General features: G+C 35.7%; 1 protein-coding gene across 4 annotated transcripts in view; it reads left to right on the top strand.

Moving 5' to 3' along the window:
• LOC139775817 (QRFP-like peptide receptor) overlaps positions 1-22,336 on the top strand; it is a 131,742-nt gene that overhangs the window by 73,711 nt on the left and 35,695 nt on the right. For all 4 annotated transcript variants that reach the window (XR_011718942.1, XM_071712109.1, XM_071712108.1 and 1 more), the window contains exon 4: positions 14,892-15,013. Coding sequence is in view for 3 of the 4 variants with exons in the window: in XM_071712109.1 (XP_071568210.1) it covers positions 14,892-15,013 (122 nt within the window). In the remaining variant the exon portion in view is untranslated. The remainder of the gene's footprint in view (positions 1-14,891; positions 15,014-22,336) is intronic.

Genomic DNA, 22,336 nt, shown 5'->3' with positions numbered 1-22,336 from the left:
TCTACATTCTTTCGGGAATGAGATTTCAACGTCACAGAATTCTTCATCGCGCGCGTACGTCGTTATTTTTGCGCGGATGGGATTTTCACCGGGGATATGTTCCTGTCGACAGTCGGGGCGTGCTCTATACCCTAATTTTTCAGTCTTCCGCTCGTTATGCAGTTATGCGACGTAAGTTATGACACGTCGATATATAACGCCGCTCGGGTACTGGAACGCGGAAATTTATGGCGCGATCGTATAGTCGATCGGTTGCTATCCACGGCCCAGATCTCATCGATAATTTATCAATAAATACCAGAGTGCGGGGGGGGGGGGAAGTATATGTCCGCGCGGATTATATTAAATAAATCGACAGGTGGGCGCGGCGCGATGTCTGACCTAAGGGTTATACGCAAAATATTTGCAATCCGGAAACTTGCTGCAAAATACCGATCTCACGTACATATTTCACGCACGTTATTTCGCATTTCCCATGCATAATTCCAACGTATAACGTGTATAGAAAACTTTGCAATCTCCACTTTAAGACACACTTTTTTCATTTTTTATAGTTCTTTGAGGCGTTCTTCTCGTGCCCCGAATTTGAATAATTTGTTGTTTTTTCTAAAATTGAACCTGAAATTTCTGAATTTTTATTTTCCTACACATTGTTATGAAAATGATGCACAATAAAGTACAGATTTATTTTCTTTGCCTTGACATTATAATGCGAGACGTCTAACGTATATCTCGCTCACTCTTGATAAACATTTGCTTAGTCTTGAGAAAGAAAGCGTTTATCCGACGCCAGAATAATACTAGGTTACGATACAGTGTGCCGTACATTGTAGAATTGAAATAAACCTAGAATGTTTAATTAAATTCTCGAATCAATAAACTTGCTTCTGTACGATTTAACGTGCGATACATAAGTACCCTTCCGATAATCGATTAGAATGTCGCGTGGTGCTCGACCAACAAATGTTAAATGTTTATTCTCACGTCGTTTAAGTGTATCAATTGTTCTACGTAAATATTTTTCGCGACTACGGGCGCGCGACGTGTATTACTGCCTTATTTATGCGGCCGCTGATTCAGCATCGTGTTTGTCAAGCGCAAATTGCGCGAGGAGTGCCGCTTGTTAAGTTGAGGACCGTTTTACCTGACGGCGCCGATGGAGTAATTCGTGTAGTACCAAATAATTATCATGTTTATCGCATCTCGCGACTGACAATGAGCATATATCGGTTTTGCACGAGTCACCAGGCGTCGATAGGTAAGCTAAGATATTATTGAGAGAGCTAAAACACTTGTACCAATTTTTAAGATGAGAAGTATGCCGTATCTGGAAAACAATTTACTTGCTAGGCACGATTTGTCTCTCTCCGCGTAAAATTATTTATAGCAGAGAAGTGCCGTTCTCTCTACGGTGTCGAGTTCTCGGTATATCTTAAAAAATCGGTATATCCTAAAAAAGTTTTTAAAAAGCTACACGAGAGCTTTAAACTCAGCCTTTAGGAACTTGTCCGACATATCGTATGATAATTTGATTGTATACCTATTTTTATAGGTACTGTGCAATATGCATACATATAAAGTATATGCTTTAATAAAAAATTTAATAAAAAAACTTTTCGTTAAATTGAAGATTTGAAGTACATTAATGTGCAATTTTGCAAGCAAGACGCTTTGATATAAAGCTCACGTAAAATTGGCTGAAAAGGTAAAAAGGAAAGATAGCGGTAGGTAGGAAAATATAACAAACTTTCACCTTTTAGCTAATTGCAAGCGAGTTGGATCATTCTGCTTGCAAAATTCGATTTCAGTCAACGTAGCCTTTGCTCAATATTACGTGCCGGTATCAAGAATTTCCGTAGGTTAACACGATTTCCCGTCATGCTGGATTATGCCCAGCTGCATCGTATCTTTTGTAATTAACAATGTTCCCTCAACGACATCGACGAAGAGTTATAAACGCTTTGAGCAAGAAGTTGCGTTGAATTTAGAAATTCATAGACCGGCAAAATTCCGGTTCGCCAAACTTATACAAGATGAGTTCTAGCTAACGCAATTCGGACGTAGCTTGTAAATATTTAATATATCAATCGTAAATGCGCATTTAATATTATGTCCCTAATGTCCAAAAGTGTCCGAGGTTTCAACATCTGACATAATTGATTTTAGAACATCTATATTGTATTAGGAATGAATATAAATTTTATAAATAATACGAAATACGATTATTTAAGAATTCAAAATGCATTAACGCAGTTAGTCCACGTTAATAATAATGAAAAATCACGGTTATTAAAGTACTACTTTTAAAAATTAAAACTGTTTAAGTGAGGGATTTCCACAATTATTTCAAGGATCTATTATTAAAAAAAAAACACACGCGTGTAAAATTACACATTCCATCTCTCAGAAACAATTTAGTTTTTTACGAGGAATTACACCGCACTTCCATACAAACCCTTGAACAGAATATGTTTAAATGCAAATAAATTTTTCAATCGAGTGGGCTTCATCCATCTTTGAGCTCGTTTAAACGATTACTACTCCTCCTGTCTTAATTAGATGTGTTAGCTAGATGCTATCTATTATATAGGCATCGCGAATTGCTATATTTTTTATTTTTTATATTTTTTGCTCTATTTTTTTATGTTATTTTTTGGTCGTTCTCTTACTGATGTTAAAATTAAATATGTTATTTTCTTGTACTAAAGAAACCTTAATCCCGTTAAATAAATAAATAAATTTTACATTTTAATCTCTCTCTTTCTCTCTTTTTTCCATCTTTGATTAAATTCGTCTACATGTTTGTTTATTTTTATTTAATTCATCCTACAAAGTATTTATCATTCAAAAATTTTCCTACAAAATTATATTTTCGAACTTCTTTTCATTTATCATATGAAACAGCGTAAAAGTAAGAGAAATATAGAGGTTGGGGATGGTGGTGATTTATAAGGATAAATTTGCATGATGCAGGTCTACTTGGAGGAATAAAGTTTCGTTATTTAGTTATAAAATTTGAGAAGCTAAAATCGATTACAAGCTTGCCAATTACAAGATGTTTATCGATCCATTGTTTGCAACTTGACGACGCATATTACTTACTCCATTTCCTGCTTCTATGCTCATTTTTTAATATACAGGGTGTCCCGCGATTTACCTTAGACAAATTATGAGAGCATATTCTACAAGTGAAAATAAGAAAAAAATATATGTATATGAAGTTCATATAGCAAGGAATGTCATCATTAATTTCGTGCATTTCATTATTCACTGCCAGTACTAAAAAATGTATAGTTCATGTTATATATAGGGGAGACCGGGGCTAAGCCGACACTATTTTTTCAAAGGCAATTTTTAATATTTAATTAAAATTTTTAGGCAAATTCAATGGTACATATTTAAAGAGTGTTTCTTCAGGTACAAAATTGATTCAGGAAGTTTTGCTGTACGTCGCTTTGTTTTGCCGCCAGGAAAGAAAAAGTGACGCGAAGACAAATTTTCGAATTGAAAAATGCCGGGGCAAACTCGACACTCCGCCGGGGCAAACTCAACACTTTGTCTGATCGACACAATTTGATCTGGAACTTATTTTTTACTGTCTGAAAATGAAAATACATTGTTTATTGTGTATTTAAAAAGTACAAAAATTCGGAATAAAGTAGCTAGAACAATCATTTGAAATAATGAGAACAAAAATTGTTGAACTTTCAATTATCTTCATCTAAACTCATGTCTGAAAAACAATTAATGCAGGTAAACTCGCGATCGGACGTGCGCATACATTTGTCATGAGCTATACGGCTGCATGACAAGCATCGTTTGTTACTGGGAGCCGACGAAACGGCGTGGTGTTGACTTTGCCCCGGACGTCGTTTTTCACTTTTGTCACTTCAAAAACATGAAAATTTTGAAAATATCCAAAAACGATTATCGGATTCATATAGAGCATCAAATTTCCCATCAAAATCACTTACCGGTAGATTCGCAAGAGTAAAGCTCGATGAAAGAGTAGACATTTTCGAGAGATCAGAAAAATTACTTTTCACTATCAAAAACGCTTATGTCGCGTTAAAAATTACACTATAACTCAGAATGTTACCAAATTCCGTTGATAATACTGGCACATAAAGACGCATTTACAGTAGGAAAGGCAAGTTTCTACGATAGATTTAAATTGGCAAAAAGCCTAGTGTCAAGTTTGCCCCGTTGTCGGCTTAGCCCCGGTCTCCCCTACACTGAGCCCAACTGATTAACTGCATAATGCGGGAAAAGATGCTAGAAGGGAATATTTCTATCCAATCAAGAATACCTAAATCTCGGTCTACAATAGATGTTTTAAGCCCTAAACCCTAAGAAATTGATCAGCCACATTTGATTATTCTCCTCACATTCGACTGTGATTGTAGACCGGGACTAATACGCGCTATCAGTGCGTGACGAGCTATTAAATTAAGGATAACTAAAATATATAACGATAAAAATAACGGTTGAATTCGTTACCATTATTATAAAAATGTAACGACCGTTACAGACAGAAAAAAGTAACGATTGTTACTGAAAAGAAGTAAAGGCCTTCACACATAAAATGCCGTAAGGACATAAAACGTAAGCGTAAGAAAATCGATCAATCCCAATCGAGTATTTTCCCCTACTGGGACTACGGACAGCGCAATACTTGATTGGGATTGGTCGATTTTCTTACGCTTACGTTTTACGTCCTTACGCGATTTTATGTGTGAAGGCCTTCGATAGCGGTAACGCGTTACTTCCAAACTCCGCTTAAGACTGTGTTGATCTGAAAAAACAATGTTGTAGTAGTACAACTAGTATACAGTGATACACGTACATACAGGCGCGGCACTCATACGAGAGCACTAATAACATTCGTTTGCTGAACGAGGGCAATGAAGGGTTAAACGATACGTGATGCGCATTGCAGACGTGCATACCTAACATAAAGTAACTTACGGTAATAGCGCAGAATGGTACTTTGGCATTTGCGACTTGATCAAACATAATAAACCATACAACCTGAGGATTAAGGGGAGTATATCGCGGAATATTAATACTGCGGTTAAGATATTTTCTGGAAGCGCGTCGCGCGGTTTGCGAAGGCATGTCAGGAACAGAACGGGGAATCCTCAACCGTGTTTCGTGAGATGAATAAATCCGCACACGCGCGGGAGATGGAAGATGTGTGTGTGTGTGTGTGTGTGTGTGTGTGTGTTGCGAGAAACGAGGGGGTCTATCGTCGAAATAAATCGAGCGTGTCGCAAACGTAATTTTCACTGAGAATACATATCTCCAGCATCCCTCACGCGCGCGCGCGCGCTCGTGCTCTCTCTCTCTCTCTCTCTCTCTCTCTCTCTCTCTCTCTTGATTTTCTCTTTCTCTGTCTCTCTCGTGATTCTCGAGCTGAGCTAGCGATCGAGCATTCAATGATGTTCGTTGAAAGCCATTGAGTTGCGTTAATGTTTAACGACGGCATCCTGCGCGTCGTGTTGCTCCGAAGTTGATGGCACGAAATAATCTGACTCGCGACAAACGTAAGCGTTTCCAGCGAATGGCTCGAGAAGTCTTTCTCTGCTCTTAAAGCTTTCCTTCTATTGCATCGACCTGGTGCCCGATGATAAGGGAGTCAACGGTATCACAAAAGTATCACATGCAGAGAACGACGCTATTCGTGATGGCAATTTGGGGATGATTTCACGTGTAAAACTAGGTCGAAGGTGTAGAACATACTTTTTTCGTAATTTCCGCGGAAATTGTGGCTTTGCGAATTGAAAAATTTCAAGTAAATTTTATAAAATTTAATTTAATGTAATTCCAATTTCAGACTCATACACTAAAATGTAAAACGCTAAAATATTAAAATTTGTGGCGAATATTGATCTCTCTCATATTTTCATCGAAATTAATCCCGTATTTTACATAAAATTCCTAACGTCATTTTATATCTTTTCTCACAGTACGATATAATCGCGATGTTATTTATTTATTGTATTTCAATTTTAGTGGCAAATAAAAGGATCTAATATTTAATATTTTAATTCCTTTATACATCCAAATATATTTACATGAATATAGCGTCATTCATTCTGATATCTGGGATTGGACTATCCTTGTACGAGAATTAATTGAAGGAATGATAATGAATTTAACGTACCGTGAGTGGCAGAATTCGTCTTTGTTACGCCAAGGTAAATCCTTTTGAGTGCCGTACTAGTGGAAATACGATAAGCGCAAACAAATAATTTTATTACGAAAATTCTTGACAAATATTGAAGTAATATAATTTTCGTGTTAGAACAAAGAGAAAACGGATGGAAATCTGCATTATATTCGCTATCTACTTAAAAAACATGCTATTGAAATATAGAGAATTAGGTATTTTTACCAAAAAATTTCAAGCTAATTTATTGCAGTTGTCCGATTTTTAGCATTATGCATCTCAAGTTGAAATACTGTTGATATAATGCCCACTTTAAATTAACCGAGAAACTCAATTTCGCCATTTGTGTCTTTTTAAAGCTCAGTTTGCTCTAAATAGCTCTTTATTTATTAATATTTATTTCTTAAAAATTGTTGTGTAACTTAAAAATATCAAAATATTCTTACCGATTCCTCGCTGAGAAAAAAATCAACTATGATGTAGTTTAGAATCTGTTGAAAAAGTATGATGTTTGATGTAATTCCGCATGTGTACAATCAATATTAGTAATCAATATTAATTTGTGATAATCAATATTAATAGCGATTGTTGGGCAAAAACACTTGTCTGGCTTATTTGCGCGAATATTGGCAATATATAGATAAATTTAACATAAACGGTGTAATTCACTGTAATTGATTTTCTATTTGAAATAGTGATGAAGTGTGCTCGATAACCGGATATTATTACCGCGTTCCTGGTATGACTTTATCGCACGTGCATAATTTTGTTTATGATTCTTCGATGTTCAGTTGGATGTTGGCCCTCATTGTTCTAATTTAGGGACATATAAAGCACGCGAATGTTATCGCAAGTTAGCATATTACTTCGTATACCCTAAGTTCGAGTAATTTGTTTTGATCTCCAGTGTGTTTCATTACTAATTTGTTCCAAAGTTTGAAATTACTCAAAAGAAATCGTAATATAAGTAATGAGTTTCAATTGTGCCATCGCTTATTTTTTTTTAATTAAAAAAATATTTTTATTTGAAACATAATTTATTTTAGATATCAATATTTCATTAAATAATACACAGAGAGAATTTTCTCTTAGAATTTATCCTGAAAATCATGGTACTTGTGGGACAACATATATGAAGAATTTTATGCGAGCTATTCTGATTAATATTTACACAGATAAAAAAATTGTTGGTATTTGCGACTATAATTGCATAGTAAAATAATTATGGCAGGGGTTATTATTATTGCTATAATATTAGTAAATATAACCTTACACTGAGAAAAAATCGTTGCAGTTATCATATCCCATTGTCCCCCTGGGGGACAACAAAAAATTATAGTGAGGGCAACTAAAAATTATAGTAAAGATCGATCCAAAATGTTTGTATTGCCGGAATAAAATCAGGTAATTCACTTATTTTTCTTCTATATTGTGAATTACCTGATTTTATTCCGGCAATACAAATATTTTGGATCGGCCATCTTAAATCCGCCATGTTAGATTTTTTAATTTAATTAATGGATTCGTAATCAGCATGTCTGAAAAAGTCCGCTCAGACTCATTTTGATAAAATATTTGAATGATGTAATCCTACGTACAAAATTACATGTCAAGGACGCCATTTTTGATTCGCCATTTCTACATTTTGTCATTTGGATGATTCGTAATCAGAGACTTTAAAAACCTTTTAATACCAATTATAATAAAAAAACCTTCGCAATGCATTCGATTCATGAAAAATTTTAGCGTGGTATCCGAATATTTGGTTTTCACAAGGAAATTCGATGTAACATCAATGTTCCCCGCATTTTTGGAGTGTAAGACTATTTTTTCTTGTTCATGTGGGTGCCAAACAACAATTTTTTACGGTGAACTAAAGTTCCACAAAAAGGCCAAAAATCGGACTTTTTCAACATCCTCCTTTAACGAAAAATTCTCTCCGTGTACAAAATAAGGTAAAATTATTCAATGTTTTTAATATTTGTGTGAACTTGCCACAAAAATAGAAGACTATTTTTTCTTGTTCATGTGGGTGCCAAACAACAATTTTTTACGGTGAACTAAAGTTCCACAAAAAGGACAAAAATCGGACTTTTTCAACATCCTCCTTTAACGAAAAATTCTCTCCGTGTACAAAATAAGGTAAAATTATTCAATGTTTTTAATATTTGTGTGAACTTGCCACAAAAATAGTAGAAGAAAAAGTTTCCATTCACGTTGAAAAATATCCGTAAGCGTTCTTTTACATTGTGTTTCTTTTATGTAGGATAGGAGACTCTCATTTATCGGTAAACTTTCGCCCGAGTGGCACGGCTAAGATAATGGGATCTGTTGAAGAGCGAAGCGGTTCTTAACGATCGGAAGCATGCGGTAACGCGACGCTTTATCTTCTTATCTCTGCAATTAATGCATTAATTATTTATTTATTGTCATTATCTCCACTTTGCGTTTAAACGCATGTTACCGTATTATGGCGACGAAGACACAACGCCGCATTGCTTCGAAATTAATTCGATAACGCAACACACTCGCGCAAACGTCCGCGGGCATATAATTAGATGTTAATAGAACCGTCTATATGTATATATAGATATCGCGTCCTCGGAGCCCGTGCCGCTGTTACGTTGTTGTTTTATCACGCTCCGCTGACGTGCGATCGCGATCAACATCATCATCATGAAAAGTTTCATCTGCGATCCCGCCGACATTATTTACGTGTCCTGCATTTTCATGAGACTCATTCTACACACACGCGCGATCGATAACGTTTCGAACGTACGTGATGTAGCGAGTACATCCTTCCAAAAAAAGCTAAATTGCTGCGTCAGCCCGTATGTCAGGTCCGGTGTTTGATTAAAGTTTGTGTTTTTGTCGCGCTGCTGCGGGTTGCACCTCGGTTAACAAGCGTATTTTTGTCTGGTGGTTCCTCTATAGACACGCGGATCAGCTATCAATACAGTTTCGTATATTTTGACTATTGATTGACTTGGAGTCGATTGTTATCGGTAGAAACGTCGAGAAGGTTTACTACGTGTCGTAAGTTTCCAATTTTTAATATTAGACAAATGTTCGTAATTATTATTCCGTAGCTGATCCTCAAATCTGCTTAAGTAAAATCTGCTCTGTTTAAAATTAAATGAGAGATAAAGCTTTTACCATCCTTTTGTATTTCTGAATTTTCTCTGTTTTCGGTCGTTATTCTTTATTAGAGATCTTGGGAAGTTGGAAAAATCCTTTACCACAGAGCACTTTTGTTAATTACAATCTTCTTGATGTCGACTATATTCATCAATTATTTTATTCTGTTGAAGAAAGATATATATGAGATACTTTTTCTTTATATCTCTGTTGTTACGTCTGATGACGTCCAAAATAGTACTCGACTACATTTTTTATTAAAACGTACCACTTAATCATCATTGATACCATACAAATTTTTGCTGGCGTTTTCTTTCTTTTCTCAAGAAAATTATTTACGCGAATATGCACCCTTTCATATGGCGCGCGTACTGCTGCCTCGTTTCTTTTTATATTGCAACAGAATAACGTGACTCTTATACCAAGAGAAAAAAATTTGTTTAGCTGGGAGTGTGGCGGCTCCTGTAATCCGGCTACTCGGAGGCTTGTTAATTGTGTTGGAGGCTCTGAGGTCGGGGGCACCTGCTGGTGCGGGGTTCATGTTGACTGGGCGTCCGCACTAATTGTAAGCTTGCCATCAATATGGACACCCCGGATGCTTTTCTACATGAGTTTGCACTGTCAAGATACATCGCATTTTGGAGGATGGCGATAGATACATGATTTATTTTTAATTATAATGTCAAGTGACGAAATAGCGAACGAGCGAAATAGCGATTTCGAAACTGTCGTCCTAAATTATTTCGTAAGGATAATCGACATGAATATTGCCATTTGCGTATTTGAGATGATACGTATTTATTTATTCTCACCCCAAAGAAGCTTCGATCTATTCGCTTATTCTTATTAAGCTTTGATCGCGATATTATTATTTACCTCTCATAAGATTATTTCTCCCGAGCGACTTCTTGATTTTCACTTCTTTCGATAAAACCGTACCGGATATTTCCGCGTGTTTGGCTTCGTCGATCTTTCAACGAGAGAAACAATAAAAGGGAAATAGAAGGACTCGTAATCTTCTGTCGAAAAAGCAATTATTCTCCGAGTCACCGGTTTACTTTCTGCGCGCGACAATCGAATTTCGCAATTGTCGAGAAACTGTTCCGGATTGCGTCGCATTGAGCACCGGATACCTAGTCCTTGTTCTGTTTGCGGCAGGAGAGAAAGGGAAATGGAGAGAAATAAATTGTACCGGGACTGTTTCGATAAGCGGTCGATGCTGCGAAAATGAAAAGACCGAACAGCTCGTCCGGCTATTTATTGCACGTCGTGATTCGGACACCGGTATGAAACGGTTTTTTGGCGACGAGTCGAGCGTCGACCTATATCAACCGCGATTGCATTAAAGCGTGCACGTCGAATATATCTCTTGGTTCACGGGCTGTACGAGCAATTTCCGGCTTTTGGTCGAGGTCGTTGTGTCGCATTGTGTGTAGATATTAACCCTAAACCTGCCAATCGCTATTCTATAAGAAATGTCGTTGTTTTTCGCTACCTCTTATATTTCTTATTTAAATCTTTTTGCTTCACTATAAGAATCAGAAATACTTAAGTTATTGTATATAAAGTAATTTATAAAGTACCAAAATTTAGCAAGCAGATTTTTTTATTAATTTGAAATCTCGATTTCCCTGTGGCAAAAATACCGAGATATTGCGGCCACCTTCGAAAAATGAATTAAAACATAATAAAACTTCAGAAATAAAAATAAATAACGAAAGAGTCTTATTTTTTATAACTTTAAATGGACCGTACTTTAATTCTTTAACAAAATTCTTCTTTAATTCTAACTTAATTACTAAATCGTCTAATGTCAATAGGTAAGCAAGTAGAAAAAGATGCCGATCGATCAAATTTCCCAAAGGAAATATCGACTCCGGATTTGTCAATATTATAGATAAAACTTGACATCGGTAAAGCTTGACGACTTACTTTAGCCGATGTCTATCTATCCATCTACTTTTTTGTCTGTCTCTCCACGTGACGTAAATGACCCAAATCGATAAAGCGTACTACTATGTCGTGGTAAATGCATTTCTTTATGGTCGCATTTTCTTTCTCCCATCTTATCGGCGATTTGCTGGCTGGTTGTGAAGCTTTGTTACATTAGTACCTTACGAATCAGCATCGGCAATTAGATCGCCAGTTTCCGCTGCGCGCTATATTATCGTTGCACGTCGTTTCATTTCCGCGCGATAAGCTTGCCGCGGCGTAAGTTTATCGCGAGCGATGGACTAATTATCGGTTAAACGCCAGAGGAATGACGTTCCCTGGCGTTAAATTTGCAACTTGATGACGTTCCCCGATTCGCGCCGCGTTATTGCAATCACGAGGGTTGTCGCGCGATCACGAATTAAACGTCCTTGCGGAAAGTGGTGGTGGTCGTCGCTTAAGAGAAATTCGCACGAAATTAGTCTGTCAGCGCGGTTAAGAGGCGAGGAGGACAATCCTTGGTATACGCGTGGAAATCAAATAAGAAGGACATCGACCGCGACCGAGCTCGGTTATTCCACGTTATTCCAGTGCGGTTCCCCCTTGAGGGCTTGGCTTTCTCTCAGCGCGATGGTCCTCCGCCATGCTCCTCGGTCTCCCCTTTACTCGTTATTGCGGTGGCACACGTGAGATGGAAATCTCAAGAGTGCGTGTATATTGAATCTTATATCTATTTACATTTCTCGACGCTACATACCTCATTTTGCCGTATCGCCGCGGGATCAATTCGAACGCTCGATAAACTGTCTCTTCAAAGTGGGGAACGTGAGAGGAATTCGAACTACTGTATTCGTTTTCGAATTTTAATAACGTCGCGGCGATACGAATGAAATTTGGTTCCTAGGGCGCTGGGAGAATTAAATTTATCTCGTTGTACCTTTTTCTCTCTGATTATCGAATTTCGTGAGACCATAGTGTGCTGCAAGTATCTGCTCAATAAGATACGGAGCCCTATATGGTGCGTACAATTTAATGAACCTGGACTGTTAACGAGGTTCGAGTGTAAATCTCTAACGTCAGAGATCGATTATGACAAAACCGACAAAGAAACACCTGCGTCTGACACAGGGGATGTTGATTAAAGCCGGGAAGTCTCCTTTGACGAGGAAGTTTCAAATTTAATCCCTATCCCTATATGAGTGATCGAAGAGCGCTTTTCTACGTGTCAGTGAGGTGACATTTCGATCCTAATTGCAAAATGGCTAAGTGACTTTTTTTCCTAGTAAAGAATGAAGAGAAATTCGCTTCGTTCTAATTACCATTCATTTCCTTATAAGTTCTCTTACCTTACACAGTAAAAAATTTTGTGTCAATGGAAGTCCACTCTCAATTTTGTGTTAAAATAACTCATTCATCGTGTTATTTTTTACATATAGAAATGTTATATCGACATTTTTTTAGTAAAAAATGTAAAAACTAACACGATGAATGAGTTATTTTAACACAAAATTGAGAGTGGACTTCCATTAACACAAAATTTTTTACTGTGTATATACTAATAACTTTCGGCTTTAATAATATCGAAATTATTCATAAAGTATTTGGCCAAATATTGAAAAATTGAAATAATACATATGAAATTATTGATATCTATAATTTTATATATTAAGGAATATATATGGGGCATTCCATGCCAAATCACACCAAGGATTTTTCTCGACCATTTTTGATTTGGCCGAAAATTTTTTGTGTTTTTATACTAAATGAAAGTAGCTTCCATGATTTTTTTTAGATTTTTATCTCTACCCATACTTAAGTTATGGATTTTTTCAAAAAAATCATGAAAGCTACTTTCATTTAGTATAAAAACACAAAAAAATTTCCGCCAAATCTTAAATGGTCGAGGAAAATCCTCGGTAATTTGGCATGAAATGCTCCATATACAGGGTGTTCCAGGTCAGGTCAGACTTTAAAGTCTTATAGGAAATTAAATTTGGAACAAAAAAATTCTATAAACATAAAAATGCTTCGTTAAAAAATTGAAGAAAAGGAATAATACAAAGGTTACATCAATGAGACCATTCAGAGGGACAACAATTTTATTAAAAGTAAAAGAAAAATAATTTTTAACCAAATTATCAAATGTGTTCAAAATGTTGTCCTTGTTTATTAATACATTTTTGGCATCTACGCCTACGCAATTTCAAGTTTCTGCCTTTTTCGTTGTTTTGAGCTTTTTTTCTTTTGAACGCCTTATCAGAAATTTTGAACGCTTTATCATAAATGAAATTGGTGTAATTTAGGTTGTTATTGAATTACTCATCATTTATTTCGTTACTTTTTTCAAATGAATAAAGGGTGTTTTAAAGTTATTTTTAAAAATCATAAAGAAACGATTTTTCGAAGTTTATTAGCCATAACTTTTTAACGAAACGTTTTCCGGACCTATGTGTTTATGGAACTTTTTTATTCCAAATTCAATTTCCTATAAGATCTTGAAGTTTTATTGACCTGACCTGTATATTGAAGGACACTATAAAATTGAAATTTTTTATTTTGCGAATTAAGTAAAATTGAAGAGAAACATATTCTTTTTATTTGAATTATTAACCAGCTTTTTTCTTATGCAAAGACGAAGATAAATACAAAAAAAGAGGAAGAGAAGAAAATAGATAAGATTGACGAATGTGTAAGATCTGTTATTTTAACAACCTTTATCGATATTTCATTTATCTTAGTTTCTAGGATTAAAGCAAACGCGCAATTTGGACCGTAGCTCGGAAAGGACGCTTCTCGCGATGATTCATTAATCATTTTCCGCTCGGATTGTCTTATATTGCCACAAACAGATTATTAAATCGCATTACACGAGGCGGGTACATACGTTTGCGAGACAGAACGCAGGGGGAGACGGGTTAAGCCGGAAGAGACAGAGGAAATCTCGACCATCTCGACCGACGAAATCTCAGGCTTTCGCATTCCCGGGCGCATCGCGTACGTGCCTGCGCGTGCTCTTACCATTCGCGCTCGGATATTCTGGCGCAATTACCGCGCTATTTGACGGATTAAAGCACCCCTTTCTCTACTATACCCACCTGCGCGAGACTTCGTCCGATATAATTGCGTGCGTATGTGCACGGTGCTAGGCCGGTTTAATCATCGCGAATAACGCGGATTATCATCGCTTCCCGCGAAACATCATCGGTTAACCGCTCGATGCCTGTTTACGCAATATTACGCACATTGCAGCGATTGGTATCGCGAACGTATAATAATATGCGATTGATTCGATTGTTAATTCAAATCTCAAAGCTTTCCCGTCAAAATTCCTTAAGAAACAAAAGGAGATAAAGTAAAAAGTTTCTAAATTATATCTTTCAAAAAAAGTACAAATGTGAGGTACTGCGATTCATTTTTGATCTCAATACCTTATATATTGGCAAGAAATTGCGAGCTCTCCTTGTTACGTGTTTACAAGACTTCTCTATAATTACGTGGACGTGGCACGTGGAATGACCAACTGCAGTCAGAAACTTTTTTAATAAATAGAAATTTTCAGGCTCGAAGTCTGAAAGTTTCCTCCCTTGAAGTTCTCCATACCCCTTCTCTCTTTTCCAAATATTCATGTATTGCAATTGCTTTGTTGCAGATAGCGAAATTGTTCTCCTACACGTGGACCATGGGTATCTTTCTATGCAAGGCGGTGCATTACATGCAGAGTGTGTCGGCTATCTGCTCGGTCGTCACCCTCACCGCGATGTCGATCGAGAGGTGAGATTACTTGTACCTGCTGTGTACCTGCTGTGTCCGATCGATTATGCGTCGCGGTTATTATGATCGTATGTAAATTGCAAGCAGGTCAATCGAACATCAATTGCATTGGAAAAGGATTCGCGAACGTTCGAGAGTCAACGAGGATGGCGCGTGTTATATGGTTTGTGTAAAGTATAATGCCATAACAAATACGATTGCATAAATTGACCGGATAGTGCTTTGAATTTATATTGAGCATTGATCTAAAATTGCATATGTAATTACATACGGAAAAACCGTGCAAGGACAATTTCATAAAACATTTCGGGAAAAATGCTAGAAATAACGAGACTTTAAATTACAAACTTTTGTATGATTTTGTAAGACTACGAGAATAATTGTTTTTATTAAAATATTACTTTTTTAAATAACCATTTTATTAAATATTACTTCAAGTAAAGAATTCTTGTAATAATTTTTATAATATTGTAATAATTAATTTTTATTTAATTTGTTTCTCGTTGATTTTTACTCACTTCGTTTATTGAATACTAGACATCACAGGCGCGCGCGTAGCGCGCGCTATTTAACTTTAATATTTCACTGTTACTATTACACTATTAACCATATAACTGTCAAAATATGCCATGACAGCCACTCATAAAGTAAGCGCAGACAGAGAACCAATCGGCATCGCGGAAAAACGATGGACAACAATATTTCGATAGATTCGAATATCGATGACATGCCCTTTTTAGAAGAGGATTCGTAAAATTGCGCTAAATGATCAGTTCATATGGTATAATTCGATGTAATTAATGGAAAGAGAAAGGTTACTGTAGAAAAATAAATATGCAATCTGAAATCTCTTTTAAACAGCAAATGCTATATGTATATATAGCGTCGCGGGCAACGCAAATGGTAAAAAATTTCAACACCGCGTGCGATCAAATAAATTGCTGAAAATGCGAGAAATGTATTTTGTAATATGATATCATATATACGGTCCTGTTAGGTCAAAGCATAAAAAATAGGCAAACATACAACATTTTCAGCTGTCGAGTAAAATCCTTTTATGCAAAAGCAGAATCTCGTATTTCACGCTATATAACTTTTAAATTACATAATTACAAAATTTCAAGGTAATACTGACTAACGCTCAGAGATAAAATTTCAACATTTAATTGGTACATCTAGTTTTGTTTTGACTTACAATAGTCCGCAATATTATTGCGTGCCGTATCATGTGTTATACACAGATAATATGTGTAACAACTAACTATGAATATCCCCGTACTTTTTGAATTTTGTATTTACTTATGCTGTATTATGGTACATTTGTGCCGAAAATCCCGATAGCTTAGCGCACATTTTACAAAATTACAAAAAAAACGAAGTTTTTGTTAGCCCCGCACTTGTTGAATTTTGAATTTTTCTTAACTGTGCCGTAATGAGCTACAATTGTACTAATTTGTGCCGCATATGTGAAAAACAATATTTTAAACCATATTCAAGAAACTTAGAAAAAACAAAATTGATAATTATGCGAGAGATAGGGAGCTCCCCCCTCCTGATTTCAATAATTTTGAGATATATTATCAAGGTCATCATCTTGAGTAACGTTTAAAAGGTTTTAGCCGGTTTTAGTCATGGTTTGTTTAAAAATTATTAATAAATAAATTTAAAGTTTAAAAAATATACACAGTTTGTGTCAGTGCTAAGGGAAATAATTTGCTGATGTGTGTATAGACAGTACACATGTAGACGGAGGTGGACGGAGGAAAGTTCGCGTGGAAAGTTGGAAATCCGAACCGTACAATGCTGTCTAGAGAACCATCCACGCGAAACGAGGTTCACCCCACCCCACCCCTACTTATAAAACGAAACGAGGTCTATCATTGTACGGTTTAGGTTTTCAACTTTCCACCACTGCTTACAAGGCGGATCGATGTCACTGAAATATATACAAATTGGAACGAGCGCTGCTACAGAAATCCACGGTAGGCGAGCGATATGAGAGAGAAGTCCTAAGTTCCTCTCTTCTCCTTGTCTAGCCCACAGCATAGTCAAGAGTGGGGAGGATGGAGTGAGGATGAAGTACAAGCCGATCAAGATCAGACAAAAACAGAGCGCTGCTCGAGACATGCTCTCTCTCATATCGTACAGGCAGGCCCAGCGTTCGTTCCAGTTAGTATATATTTCAGTGACCGAGGTCCACTCCCCTCCACCCACACCTTGCGGGCGGTAAGCTCTACATGTCTACTGTTTATATATACATATCAGCAAATTACTTCCCTTAGTACTGACACAAACTATTATATTTCTCAGTTATATTTGTTAATATCTTTTTAATAAACAACGAGCGCCGGCTGCAATCTTCACAATATTACATAGAAAAGAAGAAGTGTTAAATCAAGACTTATATTCTTGTATAAAAGCAAGAATTTATAATCTTCTTATAAGAATTTCAACTTTTTATTTCATCTTTTTTTTTAAACTATATAAATACTTTCATTCAAATAGGTTTTCTTCGCGCGCGCACGTTTAATTTATATCTTATTTTAACGTAATTTATATCTCATTTCAAGATTATAGATTCTTGTTTATATACAAGAATATAAGTCTTGATTTAACACTTCTTTTTTTCTGTATACTCTATGTGATGATAATATATTTCGAAATTATTGAAATCGGAATCTATCTCTACATAATTACTACAAAATTTTGTTAACCCCGCGCTATTTCCCGATTGAAATCAGTTTTTTTAAGTAAAACAATACTAACTTGTGTCACGTTGTGCTGTTGAAAAACATATATCTATCCATTTAGTAGAATAAAAAATCGGAAAGTAAATATAACAATAAATAAATATAACAATAAATAAATATTGTTATAACGGATTTATTGTATTTTTACAAGTTTTATTATATTGTCTTGATAACAGAGAACATAAAAGAAAAAAACAATAAATAAAAATTAATTCCAAAGGTTGATAAAAAGTCAATAAGAGAGTAGGGGATAAAACAAAAATTTGACATTTTCGAATTTTTAAAAATTGTATCGGATTGTGCTCGACGAGACAAATAAACTTTTTCTAATGACAAAATCTCATCAGATCACTAGATTTTACAGTACAGCCACAGCATACTTACAGTGCAATGCAGCACAATTATATAAATAAAAATAAAAAAGTGCGAGGCTATCTTCACAGAAGTTAAGGACGTTCTCTTGTCCTTATACTAGAGAAAATCGATTTTCTTTAGATTTTCTTGAAACTGGTGAATATACGTTAATTTAGGTGTGCTTTATGCGTGGTATAAATTTCAGTACCTCTTCCGGTATAAAAAATCAAGATACTGGGCCTCAAAGTTTCAATTTTTACAAAAAAAAATTTTTAAATTTAATTTTTTTTAATTTTGGCATTTTTTCCTTATAGAACTCGAGGAGAGGAACAACTTTGGTCCTCTTGGCTAACCTCGTATCTCTTACCGTTTGGCCTGAAAAACCTTTTCATTAGTAAAAGTTGAAACTTTGAGGCTCAGTATCTTTATTTTTTATACCGGAAGAGGTACTGAAATTTATACCACGCATAAAGCACACCTAAATTAACGTATATTCACAGTTTCAAGAAAATCTAAAGAAAATCGATTTTCTCTAGTATAAGGACAAGAGAACGTCCTTAATAACTGGTTTAATATTATGGAATCTCTTTCTTTTTTTTTGTTATATATGATATTAGATTCATATTCTATTCCAAAAGTTCTGGAGACATTGATAGTATTTTAGGATATCCCGCGCATATTCAAAAAAGGAAAAAGATTCGAGGAATCCATAAAATGGGAAGATTACATTTACAGAATATATGAGGATCGTATATCAAAAGCGCGTAAAAGAAAATTCAATTAATTTTAATAATTCTACATTGATATATATTCACAATTTTAACAAATTTTGCGGTAATATTATCTAAATCTTTTGCACATTTTACCATCGTACAGCTATATTATTCCGTGTCAGTTAAGACGAGCTGTGCTCTTTTGACTTGGCAAGAAGTCGTAGAAGACCGCCGGAAGGAACCGTACTTCCGGTTGCGAGCGGGTGCTCTTCCTTTATTGCGCTCAGACGACGTATTCATCCCACGTAACGATCTTTATGCTCTTCTTCTCTCTCTCTCTCTCTCTCTCTCTCTCTCTCTCTCTCTCTCTCTCTCTCTCTCTCTCTCTCTCTTTCTCTCTCTCTTTCTCGCGTCTGAGTAAAGCGACAACATGAATACTTTGAAATTGAATATCCATCGTTAATCTGAGAACTTTACGTCGCCCACGGAGCAACTCACGGCGATCATCGCCTGACGTTTGCCCTCCCTCCCCTCCTCCCTTTTTGGCCAAGCGTTATCCCTGTGAAATCGAGAGGACTAGAGGAGCGATGAAAGGAATTTCCGCCTTGAGTCTTGACGTTTTTCCTCACATGCCGTCTCGGGTTCCAACGCGACGCGGGGTTAAATCAGATTACCCCGGAATATCCCGACGATATCGAGGATGTACACGGTAAGATTAATTACGCAACCCCGGCGAATGTTTGGCACGGTTGTTGCATTTCCGTGAAAAAACTACGGAGCGAATGAAGTAATTACAGCAGGCGCCATGGGTACCCTCCACGAGCAACTCGGCTACTTGGCGCTAATCCAAGGATGACAATCTCGCGATACTTGCAACAGAAAAGTCTCGAGTGCAATTCCATTCTCCTTCCCGGACGTATTCGGGTCGTTCTATCTAATAAACACTGTAATCCGATAATGATCATTTGTAAAAAAAATATGTTTGACCTTTCAAGTGGAAAAATGGAGTTATAAGATCGTTTTATTCACTTTTTCACTGTTCTTTTAACAAGTTTTTTTTCTTTTTTCTCTTTTGAGGAAACTCGCTGCGACGTTGGTGGAGATTTTACTTAAAGAAACTGAGGCACTCTATATAATTCTATTTCGTTAATGCAAGGATTGATCCTTAGTGCTGGTATTTAAAAAGTAATGAGTTGGAGCGAGCGGATTAACTTAAAATCACCGCTTGTTTCGCGCAATTCTTTCATGTAGCGAAAAGCTTACGAGATAGGGGGAGAATTGGACTGGAGCTGCATAAAATACGCGAGGATTTGCCGTATTCAGCCTTTTTTCCGGGAGACGGCGATGGGGGAGGGGGAGAAGAGAGTATGCGGTAATTAAAGCGACTTTGCGAAATGAAACAGTAAGTTTCTACGGTGTCAGGATCCGATTCAACCCAGTTTCGTCATGAGTTTCGAGGCTCATAAATCCGCTGCCAGACGGGAGATATTTCTTTTATATATAGTGCTCGCTATATCGAGCCAACTTCGCAAACACTTTTCCGTTACGTCCAGCTGTAAAATTGAAAAATCATTACTTGCCCCCTCTCTACTCTGATTTACGTTTGGACATAAAAACTTTGGGTTTATTTGCGTAATAGAAAAGGACTAATTTACGGGACTTATAACAATAATTTTTGTGACGTATCTATAGGTATTTACGATTAAAATTCTTAATATTATATAAAAAAATTTGTGTTAAATATAACATAAATCACATGTCTCAAACAGTCCACTCAAATTTTTGTGTTAATTTAACATAATGTGAATAAGAAACAAGGGCCAACAATCGAGCAAAAACAAAGATGTCAATATAAAGTTAATTTAATAAACATACCTATATACAACGGAACGTTTCAACCGCACAGGGTCTTCTTCAGCCGTTATAAATTACAAAAATACATAGAGTCGCGCAAAGTGAAAAATTAACATGTTAAAAAGTAATACAGTAAAAATTAAATAAAAGTAGCCGTTTCTCGAAAGCAAATGACAAAGCCATCTGGAGTCACATCTAACATGAGAGCATTAAATATTAAAAGTAAAATTGTATATAAGTATATAAGTAATTGTATATAAGTGTTAATTTTTCACTTTGCGCGACTCTATGTATTTTTGTAATTTATAACGGCTGAAGAAGACCCTGTGCGGTTGAAACGTTCCGTTGTATATAGGTATGTTTATTAAATTAACTTTATATTGACATCTTCGTTTTTGCTCGATTGTTGGCCCTTGTTTCTTATTTATTTGACATACGAGCGTCACTTTATTTAACATAATGTGAATATGTCATATTATGACACAAATATTATGTCCATAATTTAACACAAAATAAAGAAAAGTTTGATGATATGTGAACGAAAATTTTATGTACAACAGACATCTGTATAATGTTAAATATAAATGAAAAGGATATTTTTGAACAAAACTACATTATTTTTATGTTAACCTTACGATTAAATATAAAATGTGTTATTTTAACATTTGATTTACTTAAATATGAATTCAACAAAAAAATCAGATAACATAATCAAAATTAGTTAAATTAACACATAAGTATGTTACATTTTTAACACAAAAACTTAAATAAGGTCCATTTTTAACAAAAATACACAAAATATTTTACTGTATACAATTCTTAATATTATATTATTAATATTAAACTTCTTAATATTATCTCGTCTTACACGAAGCTTCGTAGACGTCTTGAAATACGTTAATAAACAAAATGGTTTTAGCGATAAAAAATTGATTTCGAGTTGCTTGCCTTATAATTAAATTTAACACCAAATTAAAGTTAATAATTAAATTTAATATAATTAGACTTAACATTAAATTCAAAGTCAAGTTTTGGGATACCTTGCGCCGTACGTTGGGCCACTAATTGTAATTTTATTTTTGAAGCAATTTTCATTCAATATTTGCTTGTTAGCAATTTAATCCGCGGTGCATAATTACTAAGTAGACCATCTCGAATAGATCTGTTGAAGCGCGACAATTAGATTGCACATAAGCAGCTTAAAGAAACTGAGTGTACCATCTTAGCAGTAGTCTAGCAACGTTATACAATCAACGATGCTGCAACGCTAAGCGAAGTAAATGCAAGGGATATGTATATGGCACAGCGCTTCTAATCGATTGTACCTTCCTTCGCTGATGGTTCGTGTTATAGTTATCCACATGAGCGAGCAGACTATCTCGCGATATTTATAAAGACTATCTTGCCACGGCCTTTTAAATTCCATTTACGTATTTCGGTAATGCGATAAACATGTTTAATAATCCCTTCCTAGGACTGCATTACACGAAAAGCGTTTCAAAAACATTTTACCGTAGAGTTCGATGTGTATGTATACGTCGCCTGAAACGCTCTTCATGTAATCGAAAAGTGGGAGTTACAAAGCGAGAAAGTGCAAAATTTTTGAACTTTAAGTTATCGCCATCGAACGATACTATGGCTGGATTCGGGGA

This window comes from Temnothorax nylanderi, unplaced genomic scaffold (assembly GCF_030848795.1).
Source record: "Temnothorax nylanderi isolate EJ_2023f unplaced genomic scaffold, tnyl_v1.0 TNYL_tig0105_pilon, whole genome shotgun sequence".
NCBI classification, from domain to species: Eukaryota; Metazoa; Arthropoda; class Insecta; order Hymenoptera; family Formicidae; genus Temnothorax; species Temnothorax nylanderi.
Note: the sequence above shows the minus strand (reverse complement) of the source record. Positions and strands in the feature narration are given on the sequence as shown.